Genomic DNA, 20,506 nt, shown 5'->3' with positions numbered 1-20,506 from the left:
AAATAACTCACAATATTTCATTTGTCTGCAGAGAATATATAAGAAGGATAAAACAATATGTCAACTACAAAACTACGGTTGCACATTCGAGAACGCTATGTAAGACAAACACGCATACAAAATCATGTTATGTATATTTTATTTTTTTGAATTGGAAAATGATCATGTCATATTTGGTTCAATGTAATGGATATTTGAATTCATAGACTATACATAATAATGTTTGATATTTGAATGCAGGTGGTGATGGAAAATGCCATCGTTAGAGTCACATTATCAAAACCAGATGGCATTGTAACTGCAATAAAATACAATCACATGGACAATCTGCTGGAAACAGCCAACGATGAATCTAACAGAGGGTAATAATCTGCAGAAAATCAATATTTTCAGGGATAATAAATATCTGAGAATATGAATGCAGGTACTGGGACTTGGTTTGGAGTGAAGCAGGAAGTAGTGGAACTACAGGGACATATGATAGGTACTCCATTTGGATGCATGCATGTGTTTGGATTTAATTTCTACAATAAATTTTGTAGAAATATTCATATAATCGTATATATATATATATATATATTTACAGAATTGCTGCAACAAATTTTGAAGTTGTGGTGGAAACAGAGGAGCAAATAGAGTTATCATTCTCAAGAAAATGGGATACATCCCTCCAGGGAAAGCTTGCTCCATTAAACATAGACAAAAGGTACGTACTTTAAATTCACTATATATATACTGATATAGTATTAGAAATTAATTATGTAATAATTTAATTGTAGGTTCATACTGCTTCGCGATTCGTCAGGGTTCTATTCGTATGCAATATACGAACGGTTGGAAGGGTGGCCTGGATTCAACCTGGACGAAACAAGAATCGCGTTCAAACTGAAGAAAAACAAGTTAAGATTTTTGTAAATAATTATGTGAAGTAATATATTAAATTTAGGTAAATGGATATGAACAGGTTTAGATATATGGCGATGGCAGACAACAGGCGAAGATACATGCCGTTGCCAGATGACAGGCTACCGGGGAGAGGACAAGCCTTGGACTATCCTGAAGCTGTACTACTTGTGGACCCCATCGACCCTCAGTTCAAGGGAGAGGTAATAGTTATTTAACTAAATTAGGTACGAAGAGGTAGGGGTGGTTAATTAGAATTGTGAATTGTAGGTGGACGACAAGTACTCGTACTCGGGTGAGAACGAAGAAGTGAAGGTGCATGGATGGATAAGCATGGATGGAGGTGTGGGTTTCTGGCAGATAATGGCTAGCAATGAATTCAGAACAGGAGGCTCTACCAAGCAAGACCTCACCTCTCATGTCGGTCCCACCACTCTTGCTGTGCGTATATATATACAACACTCGATTTAAAACTACTATATATTGTAATATTCAAATCTACGTGATTAATTAGTATATGTTGATCAGATGTTTGTTAGTGCACACTATGGGGGTGAGGATTTAGTGCTCAAATTTGGAGAAGGAGAGGCATGGAACAAAGTTTTTGGTCCAGTTTTCATTTATCTCAATTCTACCAATTCACAACCTCAACAAGACCCCCTTTCGCTTTGGGAAGATGCCAAACAACAGGTCTTAATTAGAAATAAAATTACTTATTCTGATATGATTGATTATAATTTTCTAAGATTTGCTAAAAATACACGAGTTAATTAGTTGAAATTAAGTATATAATAATTTGATTGATATATATAGTGGAAATGGAACAGGCATTGGAGCAAATTGAGAGTTGGCCTTACAATTTTCCAGCATCGGAGGACTTCCCAAAATCAGCTCAAAGGGGTAACGTCACCGGCACATTACTAATTAAAGACAGGTATATTGCATAAGTTAATTACCCAATTGACTATACTTCTATACATTATGCAAGATCATTTGAATTTCTCATCAACATATAATACTATAATACAACATTGTTTCTATTAAATATTAATTTCCATTGCCCATATTACTCTACTTTTTGAGCGAAGGTTAACCGAGCACTCTCATCAGAATTGACGATTTTTTTTACTAACAATAGGATAGAAAATTAAATTATACAAATATGTATGTTAAGTTGTGACATACTATAATACACTATCTCATATAATTGTAAATTACAAACTAGAACAATATAAAGAAGCACTAATTGATAGAAAGATTGACTATTCAGTTCAGCTACATTTGAGGGGGTTTCCTAGTAGTCTAGAACAATTAAATTAGCTTACTTTGTAATTCTCACACGAGGATGATTTTTGATGAAATTGTGAGAAGATTTCATAATCAAATTAGTTAAACATTTGCGTGAAAGTCTAAGGTTCCCATTGTTTTGTGAAATTTCGATATTTTGAAATATAGGTATGTGAGTGATGATGATGTGGTGGGAAATGGTGCTTACATTGGGTTGGCTCCACCAGGAGAAGTAGGGTCATGGCAAACAGAAGGCAAGGTGCGATTGTTGATTCATTATTCTAGACTGCTCATAGTTTACTATCATTAACTGATCTCATTATTAATTAAGTTACCATATTTAAATCTAATCAATATATTGAACATATTTATGAGCGCTCATATATAATAAGTTAACACAAAGAAATTAAATTTAAAAATTTGAGTTAATATATCAAAATATCTATTTTGTCCTTTTATCCTTTAATTCACAACACTAAAGCTTCGTGATTTTGTAGGCAAATTAAAATATGGTCAATTCTCGACTAAGGAATTTAATGATTGTGAATTATAGGCAAAATAATGTTAATTCACGACTAAGGAGTTTTGTGTGAATTAATGTAAATTAAATTTGTAAGACTAGTTAATTATATATATATATATATATATATATATATATAAGATATTGTGGTTTAAGGTTTTAGTAAGAACTACAATTTTCTTAAGAACCTGAAAATCATTAGAATTACAGCATATGTTGTAAAAATTAACGCATCCACTGTTAAATTTACTGCACTCGAAAAAAAATAAACATTTCGCTCCTTTCAAGATTCGAACTCAAGTGTTGTATTCATCGAGTAAAATGATGCATTCTTAATGATTAAAGAGCTAAAAAAGGATTCGAACTCAGGTGGTGTATTCACCGAGTAAGATGATGCATTCATTGTAGATTTTAATGATTAAAGGGCTAAAAATGATTATCCGTTCTTATTTTATTTAGTAGTTATATATATATATATATATAAATAAATTACACAAGTAAATAAAAATTATTTAGAGACGGCAAGACGGTGGACTATCAAAATTAATATTTAACTTAAAATTTTGGTATTAATTTGCAGGGTTATCAGTTTTGGAGTAGAGCGGATGAAGAAGGTGATTTTAGCATCAACAACATCCGAATTGGAGAGTACAATCTGTATGCATGGATGCCAGGATTCATTGGAGGTTTCAAGCATGATCAGAACCTTAACATAACCCCAGGTCTATAATTAAATTAAAATAAAGAAAGTGAAATTTGTTAGGTGTGAGAATAATTAATTAATAATATCTTGCAGGATGCAAGATTGATATGGGGAAGTTAGTGTACGAGCCAGCTCGAGATGGACCAACCCTGTGGGAAATAGGCATTCCTGATCGTACTGCTCAACAGTTTTACGTTCCAGATCCTAACCCCAAATACATTAATAAACTTTATATTAATCATCCCGACAGGTACCTAACTTTTTATTTTATTTTTTGCCTTTTCCTTAATTAGTATCGATCATTTTGACGATTGACTAGTAGTTGTAACTATATAGTATTAAATTTGGATTAATTATGTAGGTTCAGGCAATATGGATTATGGGAGAGATATGGGGAATCATATCCCGATCGCGATTTAGTCTATACAGTTGGGCAGAGCAATTACACAACTGATTGGTTCTTTGCCCACGTTCCCAGGTACAAACACATGCATACACGCATATGAATAATATTAATGTTTCTTAATTTTTTTATAAATATTCCGTAATTAGACATTCGATCGGTGTGAACTTCTATCTCTAAACAACAAGATCTAAGATTCATTTAAGTCACCAAGTTAAAACATGTTGTTTTATATTATAATTAGTTGCAAAAATGGTTAATTAATTAAAGGTACGGGATAATTGTATATATATGCAAACTCCCAAAGTAGAAGAATGAAAAAAAGGTAGGGGCTAGCATATATATGCACTTTAATTACCTTCCCGCTAATCTTGAATGAATTACGTACTTCATCTAACGCACTATGAGGGATCCAAAACTTTTAGGAACGTAAATCCAACACGTACACGTCATGGATATCTCGTCTTTCTCTGTTCCATAAACTTAATTAAGGAGAAAATATAAATTGGTTAAATGTGGTAGGATCCACAGTTTTTAAATGGTTAATCTTTGTCATTTATGGAACCGATATTTATAATTGAACAACTCAAAATAGAATACATGTCACCTTTGGTGTGACGGAGATAGTATCATTTTATGCTTGAACTTCCTGAAATAATATTGAACTTACTAAATAATACTAATGAAGTCTCAATATTCCTCAAAAAAAATAATGAAGTCTCAATAAATGAAAAAGGCCCTAGTGTAAAGACTACAAAAAATAAAATGCTTTACTCATTAAATTACTTTTTTTTTTCATTCGAAATTTAGAAGAAAAAACGCCAATTCATATAAAGCAACAACATGGCAAATCAAGTTCAAACTCGAGGCAGTCGAACCAAATGGAAAATACTATTTGAGATTGGCGATTGCATCTGCAGCTCAAGCTGAATTACAGGTACGATTTTAATTAGATGAAAAAATAAGTTTCTTTTTTATTGCTACATTGATTTAATTAATTAGTTCTTTTTGTTTGTCTAAATGTAATTAATTTCTTAAGGTACGAACAAATAATCCTGACCAAAATCCAGCATTGTTTACGAGTGGATTAATAGGAAAAGACAACGCAATTGCGAGACATGGAATCCATGGTCTTTATTGGCTGTTTAATGTGGAAATGCCATCAGCTTTATTTATTAAAGGGATTAACACTATTTATTTGACTCAAGCAAATGCTACTTCTCCATTCCAGGGAATCATGTATGATTACATACGCCTCGAAGCTCCCTAATAGGATTAAGATTTTATTACTCTGTGGTCTTGTTAATTTGGAATTTTCAAAAGGATTTATCAGACTTTATTAAAATAATGTAAAATCGCAACTTTTATTTATTGTAAAATAGGATTAAGATTTTTGCGTGTTTGAGTGATTCATTGGGATTTAGTAGTTCAGGAAGCAAGTGTGACCAGAGACGGATCTAGAGGCCGGGCAGCCTCGGCGGTCGCCTGGTCAATTTTTTTTATTACCTATATATATATATATATATATATATATATATATATATTGATGAAATCTCGGCGGCGCCAGGTCTGTTTTCTTTACTAAAAATTTATTAAAATCATTCGATGAAATCTCGCCCGGTCCTAATTAAATTCTTATATTCATCCCTAAGTGTGACGCGTCATTTTTCAATCATTTGAAAAAGTTGAGAAAATCGAATTTGGTATAAATTAAGTAAAAGAAATATTAGAAAAGTCATGCCGAAATTGAAAATTTACTCGGGGTCTTCTTTCCCATTTTATGCAGTTAGAGATTTTCAACATATATTCTCAAAAAGAAAAAGAAAAAGAAAAAGAAAAAGAGATATTCATCATATAACATGTAGGCGTTTGATTTATATAATTTAATTAAATATTTAATTTTCATAATTGAGTCTGTGATAAATAATTCAATTCACGCTCTAATTATACAATCGAATAATTATTTATTATTCTAAAATTATTTAATCACTTTTCAATTCTATTAATTCTCACATATCCTATCATCAAACCACACGGAATATCATGAGTTTATTATTATTAAAAATAAATATGTTACTGTTCAATAAAAATAAAAAAAATAAAGAAATATGTTATAGAGGTTATTAATTTTATTAACATTAAACTCTAGTTCTGGTGTATATGATATGGACATCCCACACTATCAATATTGAAATGGACATCCCAGTATTGTTAATAATTACTACTTTCTTAATCATTATGGGAGATGTCAAACTGCAGTAAAGCAGCGTGCAGCTTGCTCTCAATCTCACCAAACCGACTGCGCAAATGCCGGCACACCGCTGTTTCTTGTGGCGTAGCTTTTATTTAAACATATTTTCCTAAAAAACATGTTTTATTAATGGACGAAGAACATATATTATTAATCGGATCATCATCGGACGCCCCAACCAAAAATCTAAATGGATCACTTACTCTTCACCAAACCCCATTTCTTCGGATTAAGATGATCTATTTTCAGTTCTGTACATTTATTTATATACCTCATGTATTCATATAAATATATAAAACAAAAAATAATAATGTTAACATGGATTGAATAATTTGAATGTAACTTTAATAATCTAACATTGCATTATCTACCTCAATATTTACCTCTTTTTTTTTAGAGCTAGATAAGCTCATACATACAACTTTTCTAAATGACTAGCTCGAGTTCAAACTTATTAAAAAAAAATAAAATCATACCAAATTACCAACTTAACCGTGTTTCACGATTCAATCAATGTCTACGTGCTTGTTTGGACAACTCTATTATTTACTTGAAGTATGACTTTGACATGTCTCGCAACGCTTTCCACGACTTCTTCACCACAAATAGTAGTAAAATAGATTTTGATGGTCGAATTTTAATTTCATGAGCCGAAATTCGTAAGCACGCATTCTTCCCATGAAACCGTTCATGGCCGGCGCCAAATCCCCCTCCCGCTGCCTAGTTTCCAGCAGCAGCAGCGGTGGCAGCAACAGCGGCGTTTCTCCGACTCCGTCTTCTCGTCTCCATTTGCCACTTCATCCATCAAAACCATCAATCCATAAACTCCAGTTTTCCATGTTTCGTAGCAGATCATACACTTTGTACGAGAGAAAGGCCATAGTTCCTCCATCAGCTATCTTGAAAGTTCCTTGGCGCGACGGGTCGAGTTCGAGTTCGAGTTCGAGCAGTGAGAGAAAGTTTGCGGTTGTGGCGTGGTCCGTGGTGACTCTGCTGATGGCGGTTGCGAATCGGGTGCTTCAGAAACTTGCTCTTGTCCCCATGAAAGACTACCCCTTCTTTCTGGCTCAGCTCAACAGCTTCGCGTTAGTATTTTTCATGATTTTAGCACCTACTTTCACAAAAATCTTATTTTGCATACATATGAATTAAAAGTTATATATATATGTCTCCAAATACATCAACTTTAAGTTGTTCCGATTTTTCACATTGTTATCAATGGCTCCAAATTAATTTTGAGGTGACCGTCTGAAATTTCTATATGTATATAGCTTACACGACCAACGTACTAAACGATGTAATCTATGTCACTTCAACTAATTACAATGACATATACATGCATATACATTTATGTTGTTTAAACTTTGTAGAAGTAACCACTTACAAATTAATATTATTGTTCAAAAATATTACTCCTATATTAGTATTGTGTTGAGTCATATGTTAATTTATTGAGTAGTTGTAAGGTATATGTGAGCATGATGGTTGTGTAGTAGCTGATAAACAAACATTAGATTAATTTGTGATATATATATAGAATTAATAATTGATGCAGGTTGGTGGTAGTTTTCTTCTGGGTGCTGTATGTGAGATATCATGTTGGCGTAACGACCAATGAGATGCTGGCTGTTCCCAAGTCGCCCTTTGTTGCGATTGGCTTTCTTGAATTCCTTTCTTCTATATGCGGGATGTATGCCGGAGGTACAATACTCAATTTTTGTGTATAATTTAATTGGCAACACATGAGATCATATAAGATTAATTTACTCATTTTTTATTCAACACCATCTCTTGCAGCCATGCTTCCGGGACCAGCCATACCCTTGTTATATCAAGTAATCAACTACTCTTTATCTGAAATATTGTCGATTTTTAGATTTTAGCAATGTAATTATCTGCAGATTTGATATGCAATTCGACAAGTTGTATTTATTTCGTTCCAATACAAAATTGAATGATGTATATACGTGGCAACAACTTTGATCTACATTTACAAGGAATGATTAATTCATACAATTTGATGAGATTGTTCTCTTACAAACTATCCAATCTAGCAAATTAAAAGTGTTGTTGACTGTACTAACTTGTTTATTCTGAAATTAAATACTTATAGCCATAAGTGATTTGTGTGTGCAAGACATTCTTGGTTTGGCAACTGGTCTTTTCCAGCCTCCTGTTGGGTAAAAGATACTATTTGAACCAAATTATGGGATGCTTTCTTGTGGCAGCTGGTGTCGTAGTCGCGGTTTCAAGGTATTGCTCTTGTTCAAGTCTTACTCTATTCTAACACAATTTGCACACTGCATCAACTACTATTTGTTTGAAGTACCAGTTTCTTGTTTCTTCATTAGGAAGATATATAAATAATTAGATATTGTGATGAAAAAATATAATTGCACAATTATATATAGCTACTAGTCTTGGTTGCATGCAGTGGTGGAACAGATAGCGGAATGCTGTCTGGAATCAACCCTATATGGCCGGGGCTGATGATCGCCTCAAGTTTTTTTCAAGCAGGTGCATCTATTTTTAAGGTACTGTCCCATTATTTTCTGCTGCTCCAAATTAGCAAAATTATAATAACTCAAGGTGTTGCACATGTACAGGAATCAGTCTTCATTGATGCTGCAAAACATCTCAAGGTAAATAACATTAATTTTTGCATTTCTATTTCTACCAAATATATATTGCTTTCTCACTCTCCTCGTCCAAGCTTTGAAATGCAAAAACAGTCGGCTTAAGTTTCTTTCTACTATCTTTTTTTGGTGCAAAAGAAAAAGTTTTGAAGCATATAATTTAATTATTTGAGGTTTTTGTTGATCATTTTTCACATCATGCATGCAGGGAAAATCATTGGACATTTTTGTTCTCAATTCATTTGCTTCTGGATTTCAGGTAACGACATGATGTCCTACTCGTTTCTTTTTTCTTTCTTTTTGTCTTTTTTCGAGAAGAAGTTAGCAGGAAAAAAAAAACTGGTTTAGTGATAATGATTTCTAAAAAATTAATTAGATGAGTTGTTATGGTAGGCCCTGTTTTCAATTGGGTTCTTGCCAATTCTGTCGAACATGAAGGGCATTCCTTTATCTCAACTGCCTTCATACTTCACAAGTGGTGCTGCTTGCTTCTTCAACATTGGAACAAACACAACAGGTATAATTTTCATCATTTCATTTAGGACTCTCTTTGATCATGTCTTTTGTTTGGTAAAGTAAGATACTTTCATTTTTAATCAATTAGACAAACATAACATTGATGTTTTTTTCCTCAGGATGTGAAGGAGCGCCTTTGTTACCATTGCTCTACATAGCTTCCAACATCTTCTTCAATATATCCATTCTCAATCTTCTCAAAGTTTCCAATGCAATCGTGACTTCTTTGGCAGGAAGAGCAGCAGGTTCTCTCTCTCTCTCTCAAATATATACATATTCCCTCTGTTTCATTTCAAATGTCTCAAAATTATATGACAATTTTATAGTTTTGAGACATTTGAAATGTGGCGAAGGGAGTAATTATCAAGTAAATTGACGAGAGTTTTTAACAATGAATTTTTGTAGTGCCATTTGCAATCTATATTCTTTCTCAGCCATTGCCTTACCTTCCAAAAGGTGTAAGTTTAAGCCCATTTTTCCACGTGGGCTCCGCCATTCTTGTAGTGGGACTCATCATCTACAATTTCACCAAGCGGGAGTTTTGATACTTTCACGTGCAAAATGCACGAACTCTCATAGCTTAATTAATCTCATTTAAACACTAACTTTGTATTTTGTAACAATAATGTTTACTCTCATGTTAAGGACTAAATTTATTTTTGATTCATCTTATGGACTCAAGTTCATTAGATGTAATCAATTTCTTCTTCATTCGTCTAATTAGATGTAAGGTCCAATCTCCAATTATAAAAATAATACTTTTATCAGTAGTACATGTGTGTACATATAAGAAAATATCAAATAAAAACCATCCTTTTATTTGAGAAATAATAATTAATAAATTTGTATATATTTTATAATATTTACACGGCTGGTTATTCTAAAATAAATATTATTTATTCTTTTCAACCTATTTTGAGACTTTTTTTTATGTCTCACCTATCTTGAGACAATTCTTTATTTGGCAAAAAATTTATCCTTTATTTACATTTTTATTTTTTTACATACACATAATTCGTGCAAAAAAGTCTCAATATAGCCGGGACGGAGGAAGTAATTTAAATCATAAATTATACTTTTCGTTCTGAAACTATCCAGAAATACCGATAACATCAATCGAATGTTCGAACTATTAAAATTGTAATAAAAATATTGAATACCAATTTTCGTCAACAAAAAACTCCATATACCTGAGAATTTTTTAATAAATAATGACATAATGAAGAAAGTAAAGAATTAAAGAAAAACAGTGGTTGCAAAACACGTGCTGATACTATTACACGCCTTGTTGTATATAAGAGGACGTGAGAAATAAGAAGTCAAAATAAATCTAAAGTCCCAACAATAAAAGTAGTTGCACGTGGCTGTTAATGCCGCCATTTTCGTATTTCTTCTTCGCGAATGGAGCTTCTCCGACCAGCATCTGCTCCTTCAGCTCACTGCGTACCCCTCCGATCCACCCCCACTCTCTCCTTCCATCTTCAATCCGCCTTCAACCGCAATGCCTCTCCCCGACGACTCTCCGTTTTCTCCCACCCTTCCTCTGCTCACCACTTGAAGATTAACTACAACGACACCATTTTGAGGCGGCGTTTGCCTCTGGTCTCCGCCAATGCGACGCCTCCTCCTCCTCCGCCGCCGCCGAATTCCGATACGAAGAATCGGAAGCTTTTGGTGGTGGCGTGCTCCGCCGTTACTGTAGCACTGGCCATTGCCAATCGTGTGCTATACAAGCTCGCCCTTGTCCCCATGAAGGAGTTCCCCTTCTTTTTGGCTCAGCTCACTACTTTTGGGTATGGTTTTTTTATGCTTTGAGTATCAAGTTTATCCATTTATTATTGAATATCATAATTAATTGGATTGTCCTTATAGCTGCTGAGATTGTTAAAATTGTAGGGTTCATGACTCTTACCGGAAAACTAATGGTGATATTATTGAAGAAAGTGTAGTTTCTAGAGCTCCTAAATTTCATTGATGTGCTAATCAGTTAAAGCGAAAGAGTATCATGGGGGATAACTGCTATGTTATATATAAAATGCACAACATGATAATGTAGCTTAATTTCTCTTAAATATTGGGATTATGATGTCTTTTCAGGGTAACTTAAGCTTGATGGTTGTTTTTGATGGCCAGGTATGTGGCTATATATTTCTCTATACTTTTCACGAGATACATAGCTGGAACTGTAACGGATGAGATGTTAGCATTTCCAAAAACACCTTTTATAATAATTGGTTTTCTGGAAGCTCTTGGAGTTGTTGCTGGAATGTATTCTGGAGGTACAAGCAACTTTGTTTTTGGCTCTCATGACTGAATCATAATCTATCATGACTGATAGATGTCTCAGGAAAAACTTACCTTTTCAATAATTCCCAACAACCATATTACATGTATGTGTTCTGCCATTGTTTGATATTTTCTTGGCTTTGTGGTAAACATGTGAGTTACTTCTTAATTCACAATTGTTGCGACTTGCGAGTAAGGGCATGCTGCTGAGTGAAACGAAGAACAGAAAGAATTCCAACTTGTGAATGCACAGTCAAATTGATTATTTTTATTCTTTTAGAGGCATTTTAATTGAGCGGTGAGTATCTTTTACAGCCCAGCTTCCTGGACCAGCCATACCTATATTAAATCAGGTAATGTTTATGTCACTTCTATTTGGATTGAAGTGGTTATTTCCCATTATGGATAAGGCACAAGAATTGGAACAGATGGACTATTAATTCATTCGCAGCTTTCCTTTATCCATTTCTATTTTCTTTGAGATTCAAGTTCTGAATATATATATTTTTTTATTTTTGAAATGTCAAGTTCTGAATATTCACTATAACTAATTTTAAAATTGAGCATAAGTCTCTGAGTTGGTCTCGTCCCCAAAATTTATGCATGCAGTTTTGCATGGTAAGTTTGCTTGGAATATTCACTGGAATTTTGATAACATATCTTTTCATCCAACTCTAAGCTTAAGTGGCTATTCACTTTGTTTGGATTGTATTACCTGATGGGGACACATCTTTTGTTGAATTTTAGAAGGCGAATCATCAGACTGAGCAGTCCATTTGTTCGTACATTCCCTAGTTATTTTGGCTTGGAGCATCTTGATTCATCTTTCATGTGTTAGATGGACTAACCTAGGGAACTTTTACTTTTTATTTTTAATTTGTTTTTATTGAGAGAGAAAGCTATATTAACCTAGTTATATCCAGTACAACTGACCAAAGGCTAAGATTCATTTTGTTCTCAAGGTTCATTTTTTCGGGGGACCTACTATTTCAGGCATTTTTGGTATGGCAACTAGCCTTCTCTGTGCTCATCTTGGGGAGGAGATACTCTTGGAACCGACTCGCTGGATGCTTTCTTGTTGCTGCTGGTGTTGTGCTGTCAGTTACGAGGTTTACTCCTCTTCGAATGAGTCATTGCTATGTAAATATCAAAATGAATGTGGTAATATCCATACTGCGTTGTGGGATATCTCTTCTGGGAACTTCTGTTCCTTCCATTAGTGATTTATTTTTCCTCTTTTGAAATCTTGAAACACAATTTTTTGTCTTAACTTTATCCAAGTGTGTATAACCCCATTTTTCACCTTGAATTGGTCAAAATGTGGAAGAAAAGGGTGTACTTTCTTTTTTATTACAATTATAAAGATGTCAAGTTGAGTCAAGTGAATCATTGTATTTTTTTTACTATGGTGTGCGTTTTAGAATCATGTCTGAGACAGGTCTACTGCTTGTTGAATGACTCGAGCATGACTGAATTGGCACTCTTAAGAAAATCTCACTTTAGTTCAGCTAGTAAATTTCAGAACAGTTTCCAGTCTTATCAAAACAGAGAACTATGATGCGCAAGGAATCGAGCTAATTTTTTTCTCCTTGTTCAGTGTTGCTCTGTCGCTGATGCCTATGTGTTTGATCTACAAAACTAATCTGTATAATCTCAGAAAGTCTGTGAATACACCACTGTCCATGTAAAGTCATTGTATTATAATTGGTCCTCTTTCATCTGCAAGAGTGGGTTGTTGGTCCTTGGGTGACTAGATAAAGGTCTGGCATTAAGAGAATGCACTAGAAAGAACAAGTCAAGAATGATAGTCACGTGGATTTTTGTAGACATCTGATTTTCTGGTAATAGTTTTGTTTCTGGATTGCAGCGGATCAGAACAAGATCAAATGCTCTCTGGAGTTGGAATGATATGGCCAGCAATGATGATAACTTCAACTGCATTTCAAGCAGTTGCTTCCATTCTCAAGGTAATGCCTAAACCATCTAGTAGCTAAAATACCACCTGAAATGCAATTTTATTTTCTCAAATTCTTGGATGTATACAGGAATCTGTTTTCATTGATGCTGCGACCCGTCTCAAGGTGCCAAAAATGAATTCCCTCAAGTATTGCTGTTGAGGTTTTACTACGCTCTACTTCATATTTAGAGTGTATAAAATATAAAACTCTACTTGTTGGCTACTTGATACAGGGAAAGCTACTAGACATATTTGTGGTCAATTCCTATGGATCTGGATTTCAGGTGAATATCTCAAAAGGATATCATTGACTATTAAATTTAAGTCTTTGTACATTTGCATTTTTGGGTATATTTGACATAAATTATACATTGTGTTTATATGTGTCTATTATGATGGAACTTGTTTCAGAGATTGCTTCAAGCTGAAGCTGTAAAATTGGGTCAAACATAAATTACCATTGGAATTTTTTGCTTATGACGCGTTGTGTCATTGTGATTTTTATAGTCTTCCATTTCTACTTTCTCCAAGCAGTAAGCAGGTATCGATCCATGTATGTTTTTTAATATCAAGGTTTCTGCACCCTCCTGTCAACTATATGGAATAGTCCCCTGGATAGCCAGGATGCTGAGATACTGCTCTTGTGCAAGTTTCTCAAGAACTAAACTAGGGCTCGGTTCAAGGAACATGTGGACTAGTAAAAAGTAATGAACCTCCCAACAACTTTACCATGCGGATTTGTCCTGAGTGTTAATAAAATTTCTATGTATTGTTATTTTTTCTTCTAACCTTTTGTGCATCTTTCTATTAGTTTTATTTTCTGTTCTTGAATCATTTGTTTTGAATCTTGAATTGTCATGGATTTTGGACCTGTCTTCATTCTATAACCATTCCAGGGAATTGCAATCTGCGCAATGTGTTCTAATCCACACAAAGGATGTCTCTTGGGCTTTTCGTTCCCAGTGATCAGTTTTGACTGTCTGGCGACCATTTATTCCACAAGGAATTAAACAATAAAGACCATTTTATTGGTAGAGATATTTTAGCTTTATCTGGATGTCAATATGCCTCCAAGTGATATAATTATCAAATTGACAAGGGTACAAATATAGAAAGTATGACTGTCTTAGGAAGTCACAAATGCAGCCTCATCAGTAGTAGTAGTGGGCTTTAATGATCTTTATTTTGTTTTTCCCACTTTGAATGGTTCATGAAGCGACGTGAGTAAGAAAAGGTAAGGAAATAGTATGAGAGCCATGCCCATGGCTGATGGGAAGGCTATTAAGAGTGCGGCCCTGCAGACCACTAAACCTCCTTGGACTCCCTTATTATGAGAACTGTATTGGGTTTACCCTCTACTCACATGAATGAAACTCATCGAGTCATTAACTTTAGCTAATTTGAATTGAACCTGTTATTTTTTCTATCTCATTCTTTCTTTTCACTTGTAGGCGCTTTTTGTACTCCTCTTTCTGCCAGTTTTATCAAATTTGAAGGGCATACCATTACCTGAACTGCCTTCATACTTGAGAAGTGGTGCTGCTTGCTTCCTTAATATTGGAGCCAATACAACAGGTATTCACTTGCCTTTGATCTCAGTTTTAGCCATTTCATTGAAGAAAAGTTCAAAGAGTAGTTCTTGGGTTACCACTTCACCCCCAAGTGCAAAACCATGGTGCAAGTTCATTTTTAGTTACTTATAGATTAAGAGATGGTCCTCTCATGGAGGAACATCATATTTTGTCTGGTGTAGTTAAGTAAGTCTTCACCCTAATAGTTTCCAATTAATGCAAGTAATATCTAGATGATCATATAAAGTTAAAAGAGCAGCCATGTTAGCTAGCTTACAAGTAATGATATTCATCAAATACAAACTAGGCATGATAAGAGTTTGAACTCCGTTTCTAGTAAAGTCCAGAGGAATTAATCTTGTTCAGCAGTAAGGAAAAAGGAGAAGTTTTGTCTGAAGAAACCCAGTAGTGACCTGCAACTTCAGCTGCGGCCTAATGAAGCTCTGTGCTTGAGTATTTATATTCTTTTTTACCATGGGAATTCAAGGACTCCATGATGCTGGACCCTCATCCATGTTCATTAGTGTGTTCCCCGAGTACAGGCCGTAATTTAATTTATTTGTTTAATATTTTTAAGGTTCATCTAGTGGTGGGTGCAAATTATTTTGAAGACGCCTTGGATAGGGAGGTGTTTTTAGTGTCCCCGTTAAGTACCTCATTTATAAGTGGAACTGGGTGAATGGATATTTTTATTTAGTAGGTTCAATGAGTTAAAACATGCTTCCATATCAGATTATTGTCATTTTATAATCTAGGAGCAATAAGAACATTATATGAAGTAGTCTTTTAACCTCTCATTTTGTCAGATTGTGATGGGGCCCCACTACTACCTCTCCTCTACATAATAACCAATATTGCTTTCAACATATCTGTGCTCAATCTTTTGAAATATTCATCCGCTGTTGTATCCTCCCTTGCTGTGATGTCATCAGGTACCCTCATCACTTACCTGTTAGCTTACTATGAGTTTGACTGCTTGAAAATCGAGCTATGCTAACCACATCTACTTGGTTTTGTAGTGCCAATCTCAATCTACATTCTTTCCCTTCCACTACCATACCTCCCAGGAGGTGTAAACTTGAGCCCCTTTTTCGTCTTGGGCAGCGTGGTTCTTATGTTGGGGCTCATCTTATACAACTTTTCCTGGCCTCTCAAGCAGAACTCGGACACATCGCGACATTGACAGTAGTTGTCTCCATATTGTGTTGTGATCTTTGTATAGGTTGATGGTGGCTAAGTGATCATCTATTGTTTAAGGCTGTGCATAAATCACTGGCACTCATCAAACTCCATCATATATGTCGCCACGTTTACCTGGGATTTTTTTTGCACATTTACTCCTTTAGGTACTGGCCGATGCCTTGATAATAATCTGTGCAAGATTTTGCTTTCTAAGTTATAGTTAAAGGTTTTGATACTTAGTAACGAGCCCTCTGCTTCTTGTACTATGAAAATTATTTGTAGAACTTTGTATTCAAAGTTGTAAGATGAAAAACATTATTTTGCAAACATAGACTAACACAAACATGGAGGAATCGCACACAATATAATAGACATGCCTTTCTATGTAAAAGTTTTAGACAATGTCCCAATCCAGCCTCAGGTCATTCTTCAAGTGATGGATGTGATCTTCCGGCAGAATCACATTCACAAGCCGTCCACCTCCACTTGCATCCGCGGCCACCACCACCGCCCCTTCGTCTCCCACCCCTCGGATGCTTATGCTGCCTAGAAGCGGCCGTCTCCCCTTAAGCTGGAGTCCATACAGATCAACTCCTTCCAAGTCTAAGAAGGTTAGATTTGCTCCATACACCACAAAATCGAGAAGCCCCTTTCCCTCCTCCATTTGTTTTTGGATCATGCCGGTTTGATCGAAGAACTTGTCAGCAATCAGCTTAGAGATTTCGAGTATATCAGCCTCTGCGATTACGCTACTTGTTTCAGCTTCGACCACGCCAATCAAATGGCGTGCGTTGCTTGGCATCTCATGATCATTTTTATCATGATTTTTTGTGTTTCTACACACGGTTATGATATTAGTCCCCCTTATTTTAGCCATGGATTTCCATAGAATGGCTGAGATGATTTGGAAGGGCTCCGCCTTATACTTGGCCAGCAAGTCGCTCAGCTGTGTCTGTGTGATGTGGAAACTGTGAGTCTGCATTTTGGAGCTGTTGGGAGCTAACCAATCGTCTCCGATGGGGTCCAGTAGCTTCACGGCCGAGAGAGACGAGGGCGGGCTCGGGTGTGGGGGGTTGGCGGGGGCTGTGAGAAGCTGACGTGGCGTGGTCTCATTGGCCATAAACTTCCCCCACATGTTGAGGAATTCTGAAGCTGAGAATGCATCTCCAAGAATGTGAGCCCATCTTAACCCCACACACAGTCCTCCACATTGGAACTTCGTTAACTGCACAAACTCGATATGTCATGTACAAGAGCTTCATTATGCTCAATCCACGATAACTCAATTCCCTCTCTCGTTATATACCACACAACTAACCTTTTGATTAGTAGGGTTTAGGGTCTAGGGAGAGATCAGTTCAAGAATATACATTTTTCTATTTAACTGTATGCATTTTTAATATTTAACATTAAATGTTAAAAATACGTTTAAATCCTTTTTGCCATTAAAAACTTGTTTTAAAACTTGAAAAAAAAAATGCGAAAAATCTTAACTATTAGATGAGCGACACTGGACAAAAGTCTTATACACTAGTACTAAAAAGATGTTTAATTAAAATGTACATTTACAATACCAAGTTTGTACATGCATAATTATTATTTTATCTACACTTATATATTCTACTTTTTGAAAGGTAAAAATTCAAAACAAACATATAGTGTATTTAATTCAGCAGTGTTTGCTATTCTTTATTTTCTCGCTTATTATATAGTACTTACTCCGTCCCAGCTAAATTGATAAATTTCTTTTCGACACGAGATTTAGAAACTAGTGTTATAAGTGTGTTTGATAATAAAGTGAATAAATGATTAGATATTTATGTGCTTATATTTATTTCATATAAGGAAATTGATCAATTTAGTTGGAATGACCTAAAAATTAATATTAATCAAGTTAGTTGAGACGGATGGAGTATGTGATTTAGAGAAATTCCCAATCATTTTAAAAAATTATACAAAAATGGAGAAGTTGACTATAAATTAAAAAACGTGAATTATACGCTATCAAAACCATTTATTAGAGTAGCTCCTTTTACATGTAAATGCACCCAACTAGTATAGTATAGTGTGGAAGAAAGTTAAGGTAAAATATGCACAAAAAGTATCACTTATTTAATGATTTTGTGATTCGGTAAAATACAGTATCCTACTTTTTTTTTGGCTTCACTATATGGTATGCAAATATAGTTATCAGATTTAAATTTAAATCACAAAGCTCCTTTAAAACCGGTTTCATTGGGAAATCGACTTTTCAATTACACTACTTCAACATATAAATGACACTTTAAAATATTAAAGTGTCCGATTTCACAGGAGCCCACGTGAATTTAAATGTGGCATTGAAATTTCATGTCTTTTCCTTTTTATGTAAGAAAAAGATGAGCGACACAGGACAACAGTCCAATCAAAATTTAATGACAAAAAATATTTTCTCAAGAATCTGATCACGCAGTGTATAAAGATTGTTAATTTGGTCTAAAAATCAACTTTAATTTATTTATTTTGTATAAATTTATATTGCTAAAGTTACTAGAATATTTGAATAGCGTTCTTATTATGAATTTAATTTATAGCAATTATTATTCTAGTAGTTAATTAATATCTGAAAGAAACTATATTTGTACAAATCTACATACTTCAATTTGAAAATCTACATTTTCAAAAAGAAAAAGAAAAAAAAATCTATATACGTTTATTAGAAAATCGCATTTATCGCTTAACAAGAAACTGCTGGGAGATAATTAAATCAATAATGGAAACTTTAGTTAGAGAAATAAATCGAGTATCAACAAAAGTTGAACTTTAATTTTGTTTCGCTGGCGGATAATGACAGGTTTCCCGCATCAACCTTGTATTAAAATCCAATTAATTCAAGGAGAAGGTCCCAAAACACAATCAACATTTATGATATTTCTTATATATGTATTATCAGATACTTCATCCATCCCTCAAATATCTTCTTAAGGGAGGTAGGCACAAATTATAATAAAAATTAATTATGTATTTAATGAGTGAAGAATGAATCCCATAAAAAATAAAAATTGTAAGGTATTATTTTCAACAGTTAGTGGAATTATTTTCAAAAATAAATTAAAAAGATGTTTTGAAAACGGACCAAAATAAAAAAGAGAAAAATGTTTGGGTATTATAATGTTCAACTTAAATTATTTGCATTGTCTGAATGTTATTAAATTATATATATGATAATTGCCTAAAAATAAAAACACATGCCGACATAAATAAGAATTAATATGCGATCAATAATCTTCCTTTTCATGCTTAATTTTTGTATATATATATGATGAATCCATCGGAATTGGATGACATATCCTAAACACATCCCACTATTTTTCGTATAATGCTAAATTTTCACCATTAAAAAAATCTTAATTTTGTATTTAGGGACATTTACTTTGCATAATTGAGTATTTTATCCACTAATTTAAATGATAAAAATAAAAGTTTCAATCTATCAAACCTAATCCTTCGAAATAAAGACAGGTCCGCTAGAATACTAATCAAAGTATAAGAAAGAATAGAAAATAGAGCAAAAACATGGAATGAGGAAGAAGGTAGCAGATTGAAAATGAAAAGTTGCAATGATTTGTATTTGGTAAGTACCTGCAGAAACACAAGCGGCGTAAAGCCGAAATCATGAGCGAGGATGGGCTGATCATAAACCAGCAGGCGATGGTGATCTCCGCCGTGGACAGCGGCGAGCCACTCCGCCACCGTTTTGGCGCAGGTGGCCTCCACAACCCGAACGCCGCTGTCGTTGCACTTAACGTAGGGGCGGGCGGGGGCGGGGGCGGGGGCGTCGTGGCGCCTAAGTCGGCCGCAGATAGGGTAGTAGAGCTGCAGGCAGGGAAACATAGGCTTCTTCAAGTCGTGGATGGTGAGCTCCGCCGCCGCATCTGCGCCGAAGAAGTGGACGCTTGTTATGTAATGTAACTTGAAGGCCAAGTCGAGATCGCTCAACTGGTGGTTCTTGTCCTCGCCGGTGATGCTCGCCGGCACCACCGTCGACAGCTTTATGTCATCTAACTCCGCCCACACCATCGCAAATATTCAACAATCCCCTACTTAATTTGATGCTATATAATAAGTCGTATTTATATATGTGATTTGCGGATTCACACGGCTTAATGGGATGTGCATACTTTTATTTGTGATGTATTGTTCCGAAATGGCAAAAAAAAATGCATAGCACAGATGGAGACTTCAGACTTGTGAGCAGTGACGTAGCGAGGATTTTGTTTCAGGGGGGCCCAATTTATAATAATTTTAAAAT

At 34.7% G+C, this 20,506-nt stretch overlaps 4 protein-coding genes across 6 annotated transcripts; 3 read left to right on the top strand and 1 right to left on the bottom strand.

The window, feature by feature from the left end:
• Window positions 1–5,209, top strand: LOC130992571 (probable rhamnogalacturonate lyase B). Of its 3 annotated transcripts, none has more exons than XM_057917257.1 (15): window positions 1–99; window positions 241–362; window positions 425–484; window positions 587–706; window positions 780–899; window positions 965–1,106; window positions 1,174–1,344; window positions 1,432–1,593; window positions 1,731–1,837; window positions 2,359–2,449; window positions 3,291–3,432; window positions 3,507–3,663; window positions 3,775–3,891; window positions 4,627–4,753; window positions 4,856–5,209. In XM_057917257.1, exons 1-15 carry the CDS (start codon window positions 58–60, stop codon window positions 5,084–5,086), a joined length of 1,911 nt encoding a protein of 636 aa, XP_057773240.1. In that variant the 5' UTR covers window positions 1–57; the 3' UTR covers window positions 5,087–5,209. The 3 variants fall into 3 exon arrangements, with proteins under 3 accessions (XP_057773240.1, XP_057773242.1, XP_057773241.1); XM_057917259.1 differs by having other exon boundaries at window positions 9–99; window positions 1,174–1,323; XM_057917258.1 differs by having other exon boundaries at window positions 9–99; window positions 4,630–4,753.
• A 1,343-nt stretch (window positions 5,210–6,552) lies between these two features.
• Window positions 6,553–9,930, top strand: LOC130992621 (protein CLT2, chloroplastic-like). Its single transcript, XM_057917334.1, has 10 exons — window positions 6,553–7,152; window positions 7,623–7,768; window positions 7,865–7,902; window positions 8,205–8,320; window positions 8,502–8,601; window positions 8,674–8,709; window positions 8,912–8,962; window positions 9,097–9,220; window positions 9,339–9,464; window positions 9,625–9,930. Exons 1-10 carry the CDS (start codon window positions 6,746–6,748, stop codon window positions 9,762–9,764), a joined length of 1,284 nt encoding a protein of 427 aa, XP_057773317.1. The 5' UTR covers window positions 6,553–6,745; the 3' UTR covers window positions 9,765–9,930.
• A 268-nt stretch (window positions 9,931–10,198) lies between these two features.
• Window positions 10,199–16,542, top strand: LOC130992617 (protein CLT2, chloroplastic-like). Its single transcript, XM_057917325.1, has 10 exons — window positions 10,199–11,012; window positions 11,353–11,498; window positions 11,821–11,858; window positions 12,499–12,614; window positions 13,373–13,472; window positions 13,551–13,586; window positions 13,696–13,746; window positions 14,914–15,037; window positions 15,840–15,965; window positions 16,053–16,542. Exons 1-10 carry the CDS (start codon window positions 10,621–10,623, stop codon window positions 16,214–16,216), a joined length of 1,293 nt encoding a protein of 430 aa, XP_057773308.1. The 5' UTR covers window positions 10,199–10,620; the 3' UTR covers window positions 16,217–16,542.
• On the bottom strand, window positions 16,471–20,445 carry LOC130992623 (protein ECERIFERUM 2-like). The gene is made up of 2 exons (XM_057917336.1): window positions 19,837–20,445; window positions 16,471–17,440 (listed from the first exon to the last, which is right to left on the bottom strand). The coding sequence occupies exons 1-2, from the start codon at window positions 20,272–20,274 to the stop codon at window positions 16,610–16,612; spliced, it is 1,269 nt and encodes a 422-aa protein (XP_057773319.1). The 5' UTR covers window positions 20,275–20,445; the 3' UTR covers window positions 16,471–16,609.
• Window positions 20,446–20,506: the final 61 nt, after the last annotated feature.

Source organism: Salvia miltiorrhiza, chromosome 7 (genome assembly GCF_028751815.1).
Source record: "Salvia miltiorrhiza cultivar Shanhuang (shh) chromosome 7, IMPLAD_Smil_shh, whole genome shotgun sequence".
Taxonomy (NCBI): Eukaryota; Viridiplantae; Streptophyta; class Magnoliopsida; order Lamiales; family Lamiaceae; genus Salvia; species Salvia miltiorrhiza.
Note: the sequence above shows the minus strand (reverse complement) of the source record. Positions and strands in the feature narration are given on the sequence as shown.